The 14,228-nt window shown below is 45.4% G+C and overlaps 1 protein-coding gene across 5 annotated transcripts in view; it reads right to left on the bottom strand.

Moving 5' to 3' along the window:
• LOC147425852 (uncharacterized) overlaps nt 1–14,228 on the bottom strand; it is a 115,575-nt gene that overhangs the window by 70,308 nt on the left and 31,039 nt on the right. For all 5 annotated transcript variants that reach the window (XR_015186134.1, XR_015186135.1, XR_015186132.1 and 2 more), the window contains exons 2-5: nt 12,217–12,389; nt 12,031–12,136; nt 10,394–11,500; nt 10,213–10,318 (exon numbers count right to left, since the gene is read on the bottom strand). Coding sequence is in view for 1 of the 5 variants with exons in the window: in XM_086498092.1 (XP_086354218.1) it covers nt 10,213–10,318; nt 10,394–11,500; nt 12,031–12,136; nt 12,217–12,389 (1,492 nt within the window). In the remaining 4 variants the exon portion in view is untranslated. The remainder of the gene's footprint in view (nt 1–10,212; nt 10,319–10,393; nt 11,501–12,030; nt 12,137–12,216; nt 12,390–14,228) is intronic.

The raw sequence follows: 14,228 nt of genomic DNA, 5'->3' as shown, positions 1-14,228 counted from the left end.
GCGTGCCCGAGAATGAGCCCATGGCCTCATATTTGAAGGCCCTAGGCCCAAAAGCAGTTTACATGAAAAGCCTTCAAACTCAAAAGCATCTGGTCCCAAAAGCGATGCCCAAAAGCTGCCATTGTGATTTATGGAAATCCGTATAACTGCCACATCAGTAGCGCAAATCACGAAAATCCGTACAGGCTACCACGTCAACATGTCAACGCAATTTCCTGGCTGTCCGTACAACAGCCATGTCATCAATTTCTACGTTGTCCTTTGTGTGTGTGTGTGTGAGGGTCCAGCTTTATTTTAATTCCTTTATGTCACTTGGGCCATCGGACGGGGTCTCATAAGTTGATAGGACTTCTTCTTTTGTTGTTGCTTGTTCTTCTTAGGGTTTAGGCCCCTCGGCCGTGATCTAAAGGTTGGCTCTGTTCTTCAATGACTTGACACGTCAGCAATTTGTGACATTTCCCCTTCTTGAAAGAGAGTAATCATCCGCGATTACAACATATCTGCAAAACAACTCAAGTTAGCTCAAAAATTTCCGAGGGACATTCCAAGGGACAATCAATTTGCTCTTTTTTTTGTTAAGGAGTTGGCTTCTCCTTTCGTCCAGATCGGAACTCTTGATATTCTGGCGTAGTAAAATTAACCATCATACCCAAACCGTACTTATCTTCCACGGGTGTCTTGATGCACTACATACCGAGGCAATCTACAATTAGGAATATTCAATTGTTGGCACATCATAATGCAACACAAATGCTCACATATGCATGTTACAAGACATATAAACATAAAGTCGCCGATGAACACCCCCCCCCCCCCCCCCCCCCCCAAATAACCATCCCAGTCCAAGCCATGAGCTGTTCAACGACTCCCTTATCACTCCTCCCGCAAACAACCTAAAAAGGTCTAGACCATGAGATACAGAGGCCTTTTACAACCAAACGCCCCACAGACCGCAACCTACATCGTTTGGAGGTGCTGAGAGTAACGATTGCTCAGACTTCTTAATACTCCCCCCATTAATAACCATCCAGGTTCCGGACATGAGTAAAAACAACACTTTTCAATCATTCAATACTCCCCCCGCAAATAACCACAAGGGTCTGGGCATTCTCAAACATTACTTCTCACTACTCCAGCCGGGAGTAAAAATCACCAATCATTGAAACCAATATAAAACCAGAGTCAGACAATTCAAATCGGCACCAAGACAGGTTTAAAACAGATACCCCAATTTCAATCAAATTTCAAACAAAGTTTCAAACAATACTTTCTCAAACAAAGTTCAAAAGTATCTAACTATAAACAACTAGATAGTTCATTCAGGGTTTTGTTCGGACAACCGAACTTGAAGGACGACTGGCTTGCCCTTCTGCATCACGGTGATGGTTTGGTTCCGAACTTGGAGAGTCGCATCATTCTTGTTATGTCAAGGCATGCCCAAGAGAACATCACAATTGCCCAACTTCAGAATGTGGAAATCGGCTTTTCCATGATAATCTTGGATAGTCACTGGAAGAGCACCAACGAGCGGTACCACTTTCTGAGTTTGCCATGTGGCTAGCTCAGCTTCAATTTCTCCACCCTCTGCATCATAATCAAAGTCCATCTGCTTCAAGAATTCTGGATGGATGAAGTTCTCTCTAGCTCCTGGGGTCAAAGAAAATTAGGGCTTTCAAACTGTTGACTTTGCCATATGCTTAACACAATTCATTTGTACTTTCAAGGCGTATGCCATAGATGTCAGGTACTAATCCAATGGCCGGTTTAGCTCGTTTGGCTGGAGATGGTCCTAGGTATCTGTCGACCGTTGGTGCGGGTTGGCTCCTCTAGTCTGTCAGTGCGTTGGGGACAACCAAAATTGTTGTGTCTTGTTTGAAAGCATCCAAAACATCGGCCTTCTTGTAGTAGGGTGTCTCGTTGTTGAGGTCAAATGAGGCCTTTGCGGTTGACATTCACGAGACTCTCGAGAATTTGTTCTTTGTTGGCGAGAGTTGTGGTTAGTGGCCGAAGGTTCTTCTGTGGTAAACTCTAGCTTTCCCTTCATCAGTTTGTAGCCGACCGCGACATGGTCTATAAACTCTTGCATGGTAGAGACTTGCTTGGAGAGACAATATTCCTGCAATGGTGATGGTAGTCCAATGGTGTAGCGCTCACATTGGTCCTCCAAGGAAATTAACTTAGAGGACATCGGAAGGTACACGTCGAGAAACCTTTGGTTATAGTCGTCCATGGTTTCGATGGCAAGCATTTTCAAGTTGCCCCACTTTGCCAAAATTCGGACTTCAAACATAGAATTCATGTAGCTGCGTGCAAAAAATGTCTTGAAAGCTTGCCAAGTCCTTTGCAATTGCACTTCACCATTGCAGAGCATTATCTTTAAGAAATCTCGCTGCTCGAAAAATCTTGGATTCTTCTGTATAGTTCCCCAAAGCATAGATGTTTTCTAATTGCTACAGGAATTGCAATGCTTTCTTCCAATCTCTCACCGCCATCCTTGAAATCCTTAAGTAGGTTAGGCGCATATCCCGAGTATGGATAATAAGGGTATCCATATGGGCTCCAACCATTGTAGCCTGGTGGCGGTGATGGTGGTGGTGGAGGTGGAGGTGGGGGCAATGGCGGCTGCACTGGATCAGGGTCAAATGGCTACACCATATTCCTGAAGACTCCCCAGATCGGAACAGACGACTGAGAAGTTGAAAGCTCTCGTATTCTGGTGTCGGAGGAGGGGGTACCACCTGGGGCATCAAAGGGAGTAACATGTAGTTCAAAAATTGTTGAAAACTTTGCAGCACCCGAAGTTTCTATTGAGGATGCCGCGAAAGACTGTTGTGAAGCTCGTCGAGCAGAAACTGCAATATTATGTTGAATCCATGAACGCCATGTCTTGGGTTCTTTATGGCTTATGCCTTATAAGACAGAGCGATGAAGACGGGAGCGCGCCCGATGCGCCAATACTCAAGGAACCGGCTCGGGCAACAAGCCCGTGAAGAACGTTGGGGCTGATCTGTAACATACCAGGAAGCAGGGCAAAACACTGCAAGGGTAGAGAACCTGCTAGGCAGGCCAGCCGTGGCCAATCTCCACCCGAAAAGGACTGCCCCTAAGGTTGGTGCTCTTCAAAGGGATGTATGGAAGAAGCATTCAAATGTTGCTGACTACGGGAGTAGGAACTAGATGTCCCCACTAATTGTCGACACTACATGCAAACCTGTCATCGCAAGGATCTCGACAAATCTGTTGTCGATCATCAAGAAAAACTACCCATAATAGGTTGCAAACCTGTCCCAAAACTGGTGTAGACTAGCTCACAAGGATCGTAAACTGTCCCACAACTAATACTGACAAGCTCACAAGAGGGCAAAGAAGTGACCAAAGCTGTAGGGCCACACTACCACTAGAAAACGAGAGAACATGGAGCTTGGAGAAGTCCTCACTCCAACAAAACCGCCTTGAACTGTTGTTATTGTTGGGTAAGGGTCAAGCACCACATGCTCCACCTCTAAACCTCACCCAAGGAAGTCGGATGATCAAACAAGAAGTGGACCAGGAGATAGAAGTATCCCCCTCTGCCTGCCGAAGCCAACTCCGACACATGCACTGAAACATGCAACTGAACTGTTGCATACTGGATAAGCAAGAGTCACCTAAAGCCAGAACTAGAACTTCCATCCTTAGATGGGCAATGGAAAGTCAAGGAACATCCTCTGCTTCAAGAGAGAAGGATCCCCCTCTGTCATCCATAATCCACAATCTGGTACAAAAGTGCAATTGAATCATCAACCTACTACCCATCGCATAGATAGCTCTGTCGACAATTGCGAGGAAGATGTGCACACTGCATTTGCGAAAGGCACAACAAATCTACCAATCCATCTCCTCTAAGAAAACACAGCCATAGAAACCTGCTCCAAAAGTGATGAAGAAGATCCTACTATTGTCCAACACTTCTCTCTCTAAAGAAGAAGCTAGAAATGAATAGCTCCCCCTCTGGATCCAACAATTGCATGCTTGCTCCCCATGCGGAAAGGCACGGTAACATGACTCTATCTAGGAAAACCAAAGCAATCCAGCACTGCTACACATCCTATGACCTCCATCGGGTTCGGTGAAGAGAGGTTGGTGTAATCAAGGGTAAAGACGGGGAAGTCGTGGATGAGAATCCAAGGCCTTCGCATACCCAAATCTGCCCCAAACTTGGAGAAAACCAGGAAAAAACAACAAGCTTCTTCTCTCTCATTCATGTCCAAAACAGTACCACATCAGCCAAATCTGAGCATCCAAGGTGGTCATATCACCGTAGGACTCTAATACCATGTCAAAGGTGGCAGCGGCAGATGCAATGAGGACTAGAGTTGGCTCGTGATCTGGTGGGCATCTCGATTCTGATCTAGAACACTTGCAATGCTGGACACATGAACAAGGCACACCTATGGAGAAGAGAGATCATTGAGGTAGCAAGAGACGAGAGATCAGAGAGAGAGAGAGAGAGAGAGAGAGAGAGAGAGAGATCTGGGAAAGGCTCTCCATGTTGATTACAATTTGCTCATACAAGTAACCAAGGGTGGTCCGGCATAGAACTGACATGCCAACTGGATAGACCCGAGGTGCACACAATTGCGATTGCATCTAACACTGCAAAGTGCTCCTGCATATGAGACCACTGACAAGACGACAACATGGGCGACAATCCCAACACTGATCCACCTCCTAGCATCAAGAAAGTACTGGGGAGAGAGAGAGAGAGAGAGAGAGAGAGAGAGAGAGAGAGAGAGAATCTATTAACGTCCTGTGGAGGCCAAAGCTGACCTATAGGACAAAACCGATACATCTTGGGTTGCATTCCACTTCGGGTATCATAAAAGAAAAATGAGTGCATGTGTAAAACATAACCTCATTGCTCTCATGACTCATGAGAGCTAGGTTTACAATGATGAGAAATCACCGTGTGCATAATGTGTCTACATCTATAGAAGACCTAAGTCCATGTCTTTGTGGGAATGGATGGATTCTTGAAGTCTCGAATAATGGCTTTTCCTCCTCTATACACTGCCCATTTTCCTTGCTTCCTTGCTTCTCTGACTTTAGCCAACACTTTGGCTCTATTTTTGAGTTGAAGGGGTCTCAATTCATCTGAGATCCATATTGATGTACCTTGCAATGATTTAGTATGCTTCATTACCTTGATCTTCTCATGTAGGTTGTAGTAGCAAACCTTTGCCTGCTTCATCTTTCCTTAAGTATGTCTACATCTAGGATGTATCCCTCTAAATGTTCATCTGGTAAAGTGCCCACCGACCAATCATCTGGTAGACCACCAATTCTGACATATCTCTCCAAGCTTTTTTCCCTCTCATTTTCCTTCAAAACTCATAGCACTTCTTTAACAAAAGTCTCAGATTGTACCTTTGAAGTATTATGGTCTTGCTGTGCTGCTTCCAATGTATCTTCTTGGGTTTTCTGTTGAGTTTGTTGTTTGGTCACAACACAGAGAGAACTGGATCTCTGCTCTCCTAGGCCTGCACACAAGAATGGTGCTTTGCCTCTGACAGAGATATCCACGGGATGGGCTGCCCTGAGACGAGAACTCGAAGGGAAGATCTGTTACCCATCTCTCCTAGCAAGGGATCGCCTCCACAAGAAGCCCATCATCGTCAAGAAACCCCACCATGGCTGCCCACCAAAAACGCTGAGGGCTCCCAGGCAAAAACGTTGGGACTGCTGGTGCAAACGCTAGGCTTGCCTGCTGAGAAAAACGCTAGTATTGTCTACCGATGGTCTCCACCTGCTGCCCCCTGGGGTACCCATGAGAGGGCGCCCCCACATTGGGGCTGAATGCATGCTACAGGAGGTGACTCCCCATACTCCATATATACTCCCTCCACCTGGCTACTTGACCCAGCCTCCAAGCTCCACAACCTAGTAAATAGGGAGAGAAACGGGAGAGGGGCACCAAATGCCTAGGGGAAAATAGGGGGAGACTGGGATAAAATATCCCAGACCTCAAGGAGTCAGTTGGACATAGACCAAGCATAAAACCCAAGGCTAAACATGGCTAGACACAACCCCACATGAGAAAAGTACCTCACACTGGCCGGGCACAGCCACAAAACAGCCATTAGAACCCTCGGATGCACTACCATCTGATTCTGTTACTGCTCCGAAATCCTATGATGAGTTGTCATCCAGTTCCCCAGATTCATTCTCTTCATTGGAAGACTCTTGCGCTAGTGAGGTGAATACTATCCTGCCGTAGGATAAGTCAATGAGCCGGCATGCATTTCAAATCCTTGCTTAGCATGTCCCATAAGTCTTTGAATAGAATCAGACTTCTGTTCCAGGCAATACTCTCGAATCTCTTTGGCAAACAACAGCAAAACCGCTCAATCTAGTCTCCAAGTATTCTTCTGAAACGAAGAGACTGGCAAATAAATATCCCAAACCCTCTGGCAGTATCCAATGTATCTTTCTTAGTCATCCTCAAATGATGCCAAGTCGTGATTACATCCTGCCATATTCGTCTGATATTCAAGTTGACATGAAAATTTTCTTGAATTTTACCCACGTCGCAGGTGCTTCTCTGCGTAGCAACAAAGTAGACCACCATGTCTGTGCAGCTCCTTTCAAGTAAGATGCCGCCATTCGCACCTTGGAGTGTTCCGTGAACAGAGAAGGCAACATCAAACTGTTGTATAAACTCAAGGGCTCGATGGGTGTCCTAGTAGCCTGAAAACGTCTCAAACCTGACGACCTAACCCTCTTCTTTGAACTTCTTGGTCTTCTTGCTCAAATGTTCATTGTCAAAAGAGGACGAGCTCCCCTCCTCTGAAATGCTAGATGGCCTCCAATGCCGTCTAGACTTTTTCAGAAATTTGCTTTCCTTGCTTTCTCTTTGCTGCTTCTGCCTTTTCTCATCCTCACTAGAACTAGAGAACGTCGAAGTATTGGAACTCTCTGAAGACGAAGAAAAATCTGAGTCGTCCTCAAAACGAGCATGCTTCTTAGGTCTGCTTGCCACCTCGAAAGTCGACTTTCGGCCCAAATAACCGGGGATATCCGCAGATTTCCTCTTCTTCCAAGAGTGCTTCAAGCCTTTCATTATCTCGTTCATCTTCTTGTCAAGAGCTCTGTCCAGCTCTTTTTGCAGGTACACTTTCCGCTTTTCAGCACTCGTCTATCCTTTCAACTTTCTTCCCGACCTGAGAGGAGAACCAATGGCCTCTCGCCATCTCGCGTGAATCTCATCCATCGGGTAAGTCTTCAGATGCTTCACATATTTCGGGCTCTAAGAGTACTTTCATTAATCTTTTCATACACATGTCAACGTGCAACAGACGTTTGTACTCCGCTCTGTCAAATTCCCCCACCAGTAATTTGTACGTGGCTGGCATTTTAGGATGGCCCCCACTATGTGGTTCTTTCATGGCTTAAGGGCCCTTAAGACAGAGCGATGAAGACGGGAGCGCGCCCGATGCGTGATGGCCTAAGGGTGGGAATGGCTAAAAAGTCTGGGGTAGGGACACGAAGATTCCTTGACAAACAAAATCTTGACTGCTCTGTCAGATTCTCCTCGAGAACCTATATGTGTTGTTGAAGGGATCGGATCCTCCGTAGAAGAAGAATCTTTCTGAGCTCTGATACCACTGTTACAGGCTTGGACACTCCAAGTGAGGAATCGATAGCAACACACGAACAGAAACTGCAAAATCATTGAACTTTATGAGAGAGAGAGAGAGAGAGAATCGAGACAGCACACAGGAGTTCGGTGCCCAGATGCACTGACTCCAAAGACCGGCGCCCCTTTCGGTATTTCTTTATTATTTCTCACGGAAAAGTAAAACTCCCAAGGGTCCTCTGCTCTCAAACTCTGTGCCCAGATGCTTTGCACAGTGAGGCCTTGGATTCCTTATAAACAGTACAAGGATTGTCTAAAAGCAGAGCCCCAAAAGCAGTTCTCTCAAAAGCACTAAACCCCAAAAGCATCTGCTCCCAAAAGCTCACGCTCTAAACTACCAAAAGCTGCCAACATTATTTGCGAAAATCTGTACAGCCTGCCACATGGCATCAGCAACGCAAAACGCGAAAAATCCGTACAACAGCTGCCATGTCAGCATCCGTATGGGCCACGTCAACGTGTTTTACGAAAAACCTTCTCAGAGTTCAAGCTTTGGGTTTTTAGGGTTTTAGGCCCCACGGCCGGTGCTCATAAGTCCCTTAAGGGTCAGTTCTACAATCTCCCTCGTTCACGCAGCCATTTCTCTTCCAATTGGGCATGCCACCTCATCATTTTGCAACAGCTGGGGTATCCATGGTAGCTTCTTCATCGACTTGGTCGTCCTACATATGTCCACTATGAGCTGCATAGAGCGTGTTAAAGTTATAGCATCTCAAGTGAATGGCCCGATGTGATCTCAAGATATATTTTGGCTTTAGGTATTTATTTTACTTATTTGTCAACATCTGGGTAGGGCAATTTGCTAAGGCTAGTATATAAGCACCACCTTGCCTCCATTGTATAATTACTAATTCATTGCCCAATTGGTTGGGGTTCAACAGAGTCTCTCTCTCTTTCTCTCTCTTGTGTATTCTCTCTTGCTCATTGTACGCTTCCATATCGTCACCTTTGACACGGAGATGCCGTAAATATCTAAAACAAGTCCTACCACAGTTTTCGCTTTCTTGAGAGGGAGGTTTTATCACCATTATGGGGACAGACATAGGAGAGATGTCCCATTTGGAAGCATTCGAAGCACCTGCCTTCTTGCTACAGAGTTTCTCATTGGCGGATGGTCAAACGACGTCGCGCAAGTTAGGTCAAAGTCTCGCAAGAATCGAGAATTGGTACATTGTTGTCGAGGATTTTGGGTGTTTGCAGATGATTGTCAGTGGTCAATTACAATCTTCCCTTCATAAGTTTGTAGCTCACCGCAACATGGTCCACAAGCTCTTAGATCCCGCACAGGTCATGGCAATCCAATGGTATAGCGCTCACACTGGTCCTCAACGGTTATCAACTTGAAGAAAGACACCGGAAGGTATATCTAGAAACTTGGTTGTAGTCTTCCATAGTTTCCGTGGGCAATATTGTCAAGTTGACCCATTCTTCCAGAAGTTGCACTTCAAATAGGGATGTCATTAACTGGCGCCATCACACCAGATTGGAGTTTCAGGGTGTGGTACCTGCTAATCAGCAGCTAGATGCTCATTGGCAACCTGTTAGACTGGTGGGCTCTTTCGAGCGGCGCTCTTGTGTTGACCCTGTTTTCAGTACAGTGGAGGCACCACTTTGGAGACTGTGCATATGGCAGGGAAGGCCCCTAGTTGCGAGTTAGACTGGGATCCTGACCGTGGCCTTCTTTGAAGGCCAACAGACCCCTCTTTCATTTTTTGAGTACACAGTCTCTCTTGGGAGGAGACTCATCCTGCAGAGACAACACCCACTTCACCAACCACGTCGGTCAAAGGTATGGCAGGATCGATGCATCTACCCTGCTTTCCAGCGACATTTTTGGTCATGCATCTGGACCCTCAGGATCAGCCACAGGATATGTTATTCTATGTGGATAATAGCACATGCACGCTTGCCTGCTGGCACTTTGGGCTGCCGTCACTGGTCATGATCCAACTTGTCAAAGATGTACATTACAGCCTGAGTCTTTGAGGCACTGCTTCTGGGCTTGCCCATATGTTCAGCCTGTGTGGAGGGCAGTTTGGATCATACTGGGTTCGTGACGTGGGGGGCAATTGCATGGGTTTTGCCATTCCCGGGGTCACACACCTTTTTCCAAGGCTTGCCGACAGATCTGATCTTCATGCTTACTTCATTGGGATATAGACTCGACACTCTACAGATGATCCCAGATACAGGTCATCAATTGGACCTTTACGAAAGGGATACAGTTTTTACCACGATCTGCAGCCCCAGAAAATTCTCATCACACCCTAAAAAGGGTTGTAAAGTTACGCCTCTCAGCAACCATTGCTTGTAGCCCCAGAGAAGTTCTTGACTTGTAATATTGTATACAACAGAGGATTGTTTCATTTTAAAATAAACTTCTTTTCTTAGCACGCTCAGAGTGCACAAACATACTTAATCAACTAATTAGACCAAAAGTTTTGTTTGAAGATGTACATTGACAAAGGCATAAGCAATGAAAGCAGCTGCTCATTACGATCGTTAAGCAACCCTCTCATAAGTTTAAATCGAGTTACCTTTGACACCGTACGCACAAAGCAAGGAAGTGAAAGTCACCACATTTGGACAACAACCAAGTATCTTCATTTTCTCATAAACCGCCTGTGCTTCACAGGGCATACCCTGAGAAGAGAAAGTCACATGAGCTGACTTTTCTTTTTGCTTCAATAGACAAAACAAATAAATATTTACTCCTACCTTCTTTGCATAAATATTGATCAATTCAGAGCATGCTTCTACTGTCAATCCAGCTGCTCCAGCACACAGTTCATCAAATAATCGATGTGCCTGCATATGGTCGCCAATCAACCCAGACATTTTTATTAAAAGAAAATACGTCACCGAATCTGCACGTATCCCATCTGTTTGCATGGTTACAAAAAGTTTTTCTGCACTGTCATAAGCGCCTCCTCCTATTAGCGCAGTTAATGCAGCATTACATAATGTGGTATTCAACTGAATGTTATGGCATGCTGCCTCTAACAAAATATCATGAATTTTCTCCATGTAACCCCCTTTACCACTGGCTGTGAGAAGGGTGCAAATGGTAACACTGTTGGGCCGAACTTTCTTGCTTTTCATGACATCATATACACGCATGGCATCATCAAAATTTCCAACCCAACTATATGCACTGATAAGTGCATTATAAGAAACTGTGTTTGGCTTCAAGGAATGTCTTTCTATCATACCAAAGATAACTTCAGCTCTTTCTGGCTGCCCAGACTTCCCATATGCATTGACAAGCGAAGTATATGTTACTAAATTGGGCCTGTGCCCTGCTTCCTTCATAAGGCTCATCACACTCTCAGCCTCCTTGTACAATCCAGCAGAGCTGTAGACTCCGATTAAGGTATTGTACGACACCACATCTGGAGCAAGGCCCTCAGCAAGCATCAACTCAAATGTGGATTTGGCATCAGAGAGTCTTCCACACACCCCATATATATGCATGACTGTATTAAAGGTAACAAGGTTGGGCTTACAATAGCTAGAGTTTCTCAACCTGCAGAATAAATCAATGGCTTTGCCATACTGTCCTACCTGTGAGAAACATTTCATGAGTATGTTGTATGTAACAAGATCTAATGGAAAGTTTCTGGCTTCCATGCCATGGAAATATGAAATTGCTTTATCATATTCCCCCCCATTTCTCAGTGCAGAAAGAAGAATATTGTGGGTCACAATGTCAGGACCAACACCATTGTCCATCATCTTCTTACACAGCTGCAAACAATACTCCCATTTGCCACTACTTCCATAAGCACTAATTAAATTGTTGTAAGATTGTCGGCTTGGGGCAATCTGCAAGCGAAAAGCAACCAGAATTAGCATGATTTGCAGATTCATAGTGATAGGCCTAATACTCATGCAAAAAGAAATGCAAGGTAGCTAGTAGCCAGAACATGGTCATATGGACAGCCCAACCCAAAGCCTGGTTATTTAGGCAGTCCAAATATTATGTCATACGGGATTACTTAGATGATACATCTGAACCCCACCTGAATCACAACAGAAGAACAAATCTGAAATCCACACCACTTTAATGTGCCCTAAGCTCCTCGACATAGGACATGCAAGGTTGCCAATAGCCTAGAACTTGGTTAATGATAACTTTTTGGGAAGTCCAGGACTTAGTCTTGAGGATTGCTTCAGTGATGCACTTGGATCCTAGCTTAGTCCAAGGTAATAAATCCTTACCGGCTTTGAATCATTTCCAGAACAGAGAAAAGAAAACTTTAAATTGCAGGAAACTTATGGAACAGACTTAAGCCAATAAAGTTTGAGAAGCGTAAAATGAGGGCCAGCCTTGACATGCATAAACATATTTGTACCCCAGCTGTAAGCATAGCATCAAAAGCATTGCTTGCCAATTGCAAATGACGTGCCCTCCCATAAGCATTGATTAAGACATTGTATGACTCCACATCTGGGTTGCATCTGCATTAGAAGTAGAGAAAACACCTTATCAAGATATGTTATTTAGTGAAGCATACCAAAAAAAAAAAACAAGATCAAACCTCGATTCCTGCATCTCCTTAAACAGACGACGAGCTGAATCTAGTTGGTTATGACGGATATTTAGACACATCATGTCATTATACATATCGGCCCGTGCTCTGTACAGTTCTTGATGTTTCATCCAGTTGAAAACCCGATCACTATGATTGAGGGAACCAGTCATTGTCATTTCCTGATCAACAGAAAAACACTCTGTTAGAATACACAAAATCTCTGTAATCGAACTGCAAGCAAGCAATCTGTTTTTTTTCTTTGAAGAATCATAATACTTCAAGACACACATCAGGTCAAGCATAGAAGTACGATTTTACACAGCAGCACTGCTTGTCACCAAGGGCCGCCCATAGTGCCTTAACATAAATCTTGACAAAAGCTTTGCTCCCACTACTTAGATGAGTAAACTTCAGACTGTTCTTGCACTAACAGCAAATGGTTGGTTTCTCTTTACAATGAACATGAAGAGTGCATTGTTCTTGCACTAACAGCAAATGGTTGGTTTCTCTTTACAATGAACATGCAGAGTGCATTGTTGAATGAGAATAGACTCATGTAAGCAACTACCTCGCTTCAGCACGGTAAGCAAAAACAGCCATGTTTGCATAATCTGTGAGGTGTCGTATTATATATGGCCAGAAGCAATGACATAGGGATCATTGCACATTTCCTAGGCTGCTAATTCAATCGATATAAGGTTGAAGGGATGAATGTTCCTTATCCTAAGCTACATGCTGACACCATCCAATACCCACAAACACATAACAACATTGGCGCCTTGTCCAATCACATTTGCAAAGAGGGTTTTGCAGGGGTATCAAGTAATTTAATGGATTTGCCTGGGCAGATAGGTACTACAGAAAGGCTCACAAGGGTGCAAAAGTGTCACTAAAATAGCTATAGCTTAAGAACTATACGTCTAAAATGAATCATCAAAATATCTCTAGCCATAAGCAAGAGAAATATTTTGGATGTGTCATCAAAGGATGAGTAGAGCATCGGAGACCTCCCTAGGACCATCCAGGAAAAGATATTCCTAGTGCGTGATTCCAGAGGAATGACTTGAGAATGGGAACAGGGAACAGGGAACGGAAGGGTCCGGAACGGGATGGAAACGAGGGAGGGGGGGGGGGGGGGGGGGGGGGGGGGGGGGGGGGGGGGGGGGGGCGCTCTGAACGGGAACGGGGCCGGAACAGTCGACTAAAGTAAGGCTTGAATTACCTCCATTTGGCTTAGTCCCAAATCGACTTCTAAACAACCCCAACATTGCCCCCAAATCTGCCCTCAAACTACCCCAAATATGTCCCTCAAACAGCCTCAAATCTGCCCCCAAATGTCTTCTTTTTTGCCAGCAAATGCCTACTTTTGCCCGTTCCGCCATTCCACCTCATGTTCCGCCATGTTCCCCCTCGTTCCGAAACACCGTTCCGGTTACACTTTGTTCCGGAACGGTGTTCCGTTCCTGACTCCGTTTCGGGAACGGGACTCATCCGGAACGCCGTTTCGGAACATTAAGGCTGCGTTCCGCCCGTTCCCTGTTACACTGAGATAAACACACTTGAAAGTCGTGTGTCTGCCCAAGATGCAGAGATTGCATTACTCAAGAAGAAGCTTGCAGAGGTGCAATCAGGAGAGCTATTAAAGAGCAAGTGCGCGCCATCAGGCTAGCCAGTCTCAAAGACGGATCACAGACTTCTTTAGAGCGGACACTGGGCAGCCGGAGGAGCAGCTACCACAACAAAGCTCACATTCTCCTTACACCAGAGGCACTGATCGATCGAGCGACCGAGCTAGGGAGATCGAGACGCCCACAACTGCGGAGGACTACACAGCACCGACGGAGGCTGCATCAGAGGATTCAGGTCACTTTGGCCCGACATGCACGCCACCCGGTCAGACTACTGACCATGCACAAGCTGGCCCGCAGCAGGTCGCGCATTTGGGCAACTCGCGCATAGGCAGCAAGTCGTGCAGCTGGGTAACACACGCAATGGCAGCAGGTCGCGCAAGTGTGCAG

The sequence above is a fragment of the Adiantum capillus-veneris genome, chromosome 24 (assembly GCF_014529385.1).
Source record: "Adiantum capillus-veneris isolate H3 chromosome 24, ASM1452938v2, whole genome shotgun sequence".
NCBI lineage: Eukaryota > Viridiplantae > Streptophyta > Polypodiopsida > Polypodiales > Pteridaceae > Adiantum > Adiantum capillus-veneris.
This window is presented reverse-complemented; position numbering and strand designations above follow the sequence as displayed.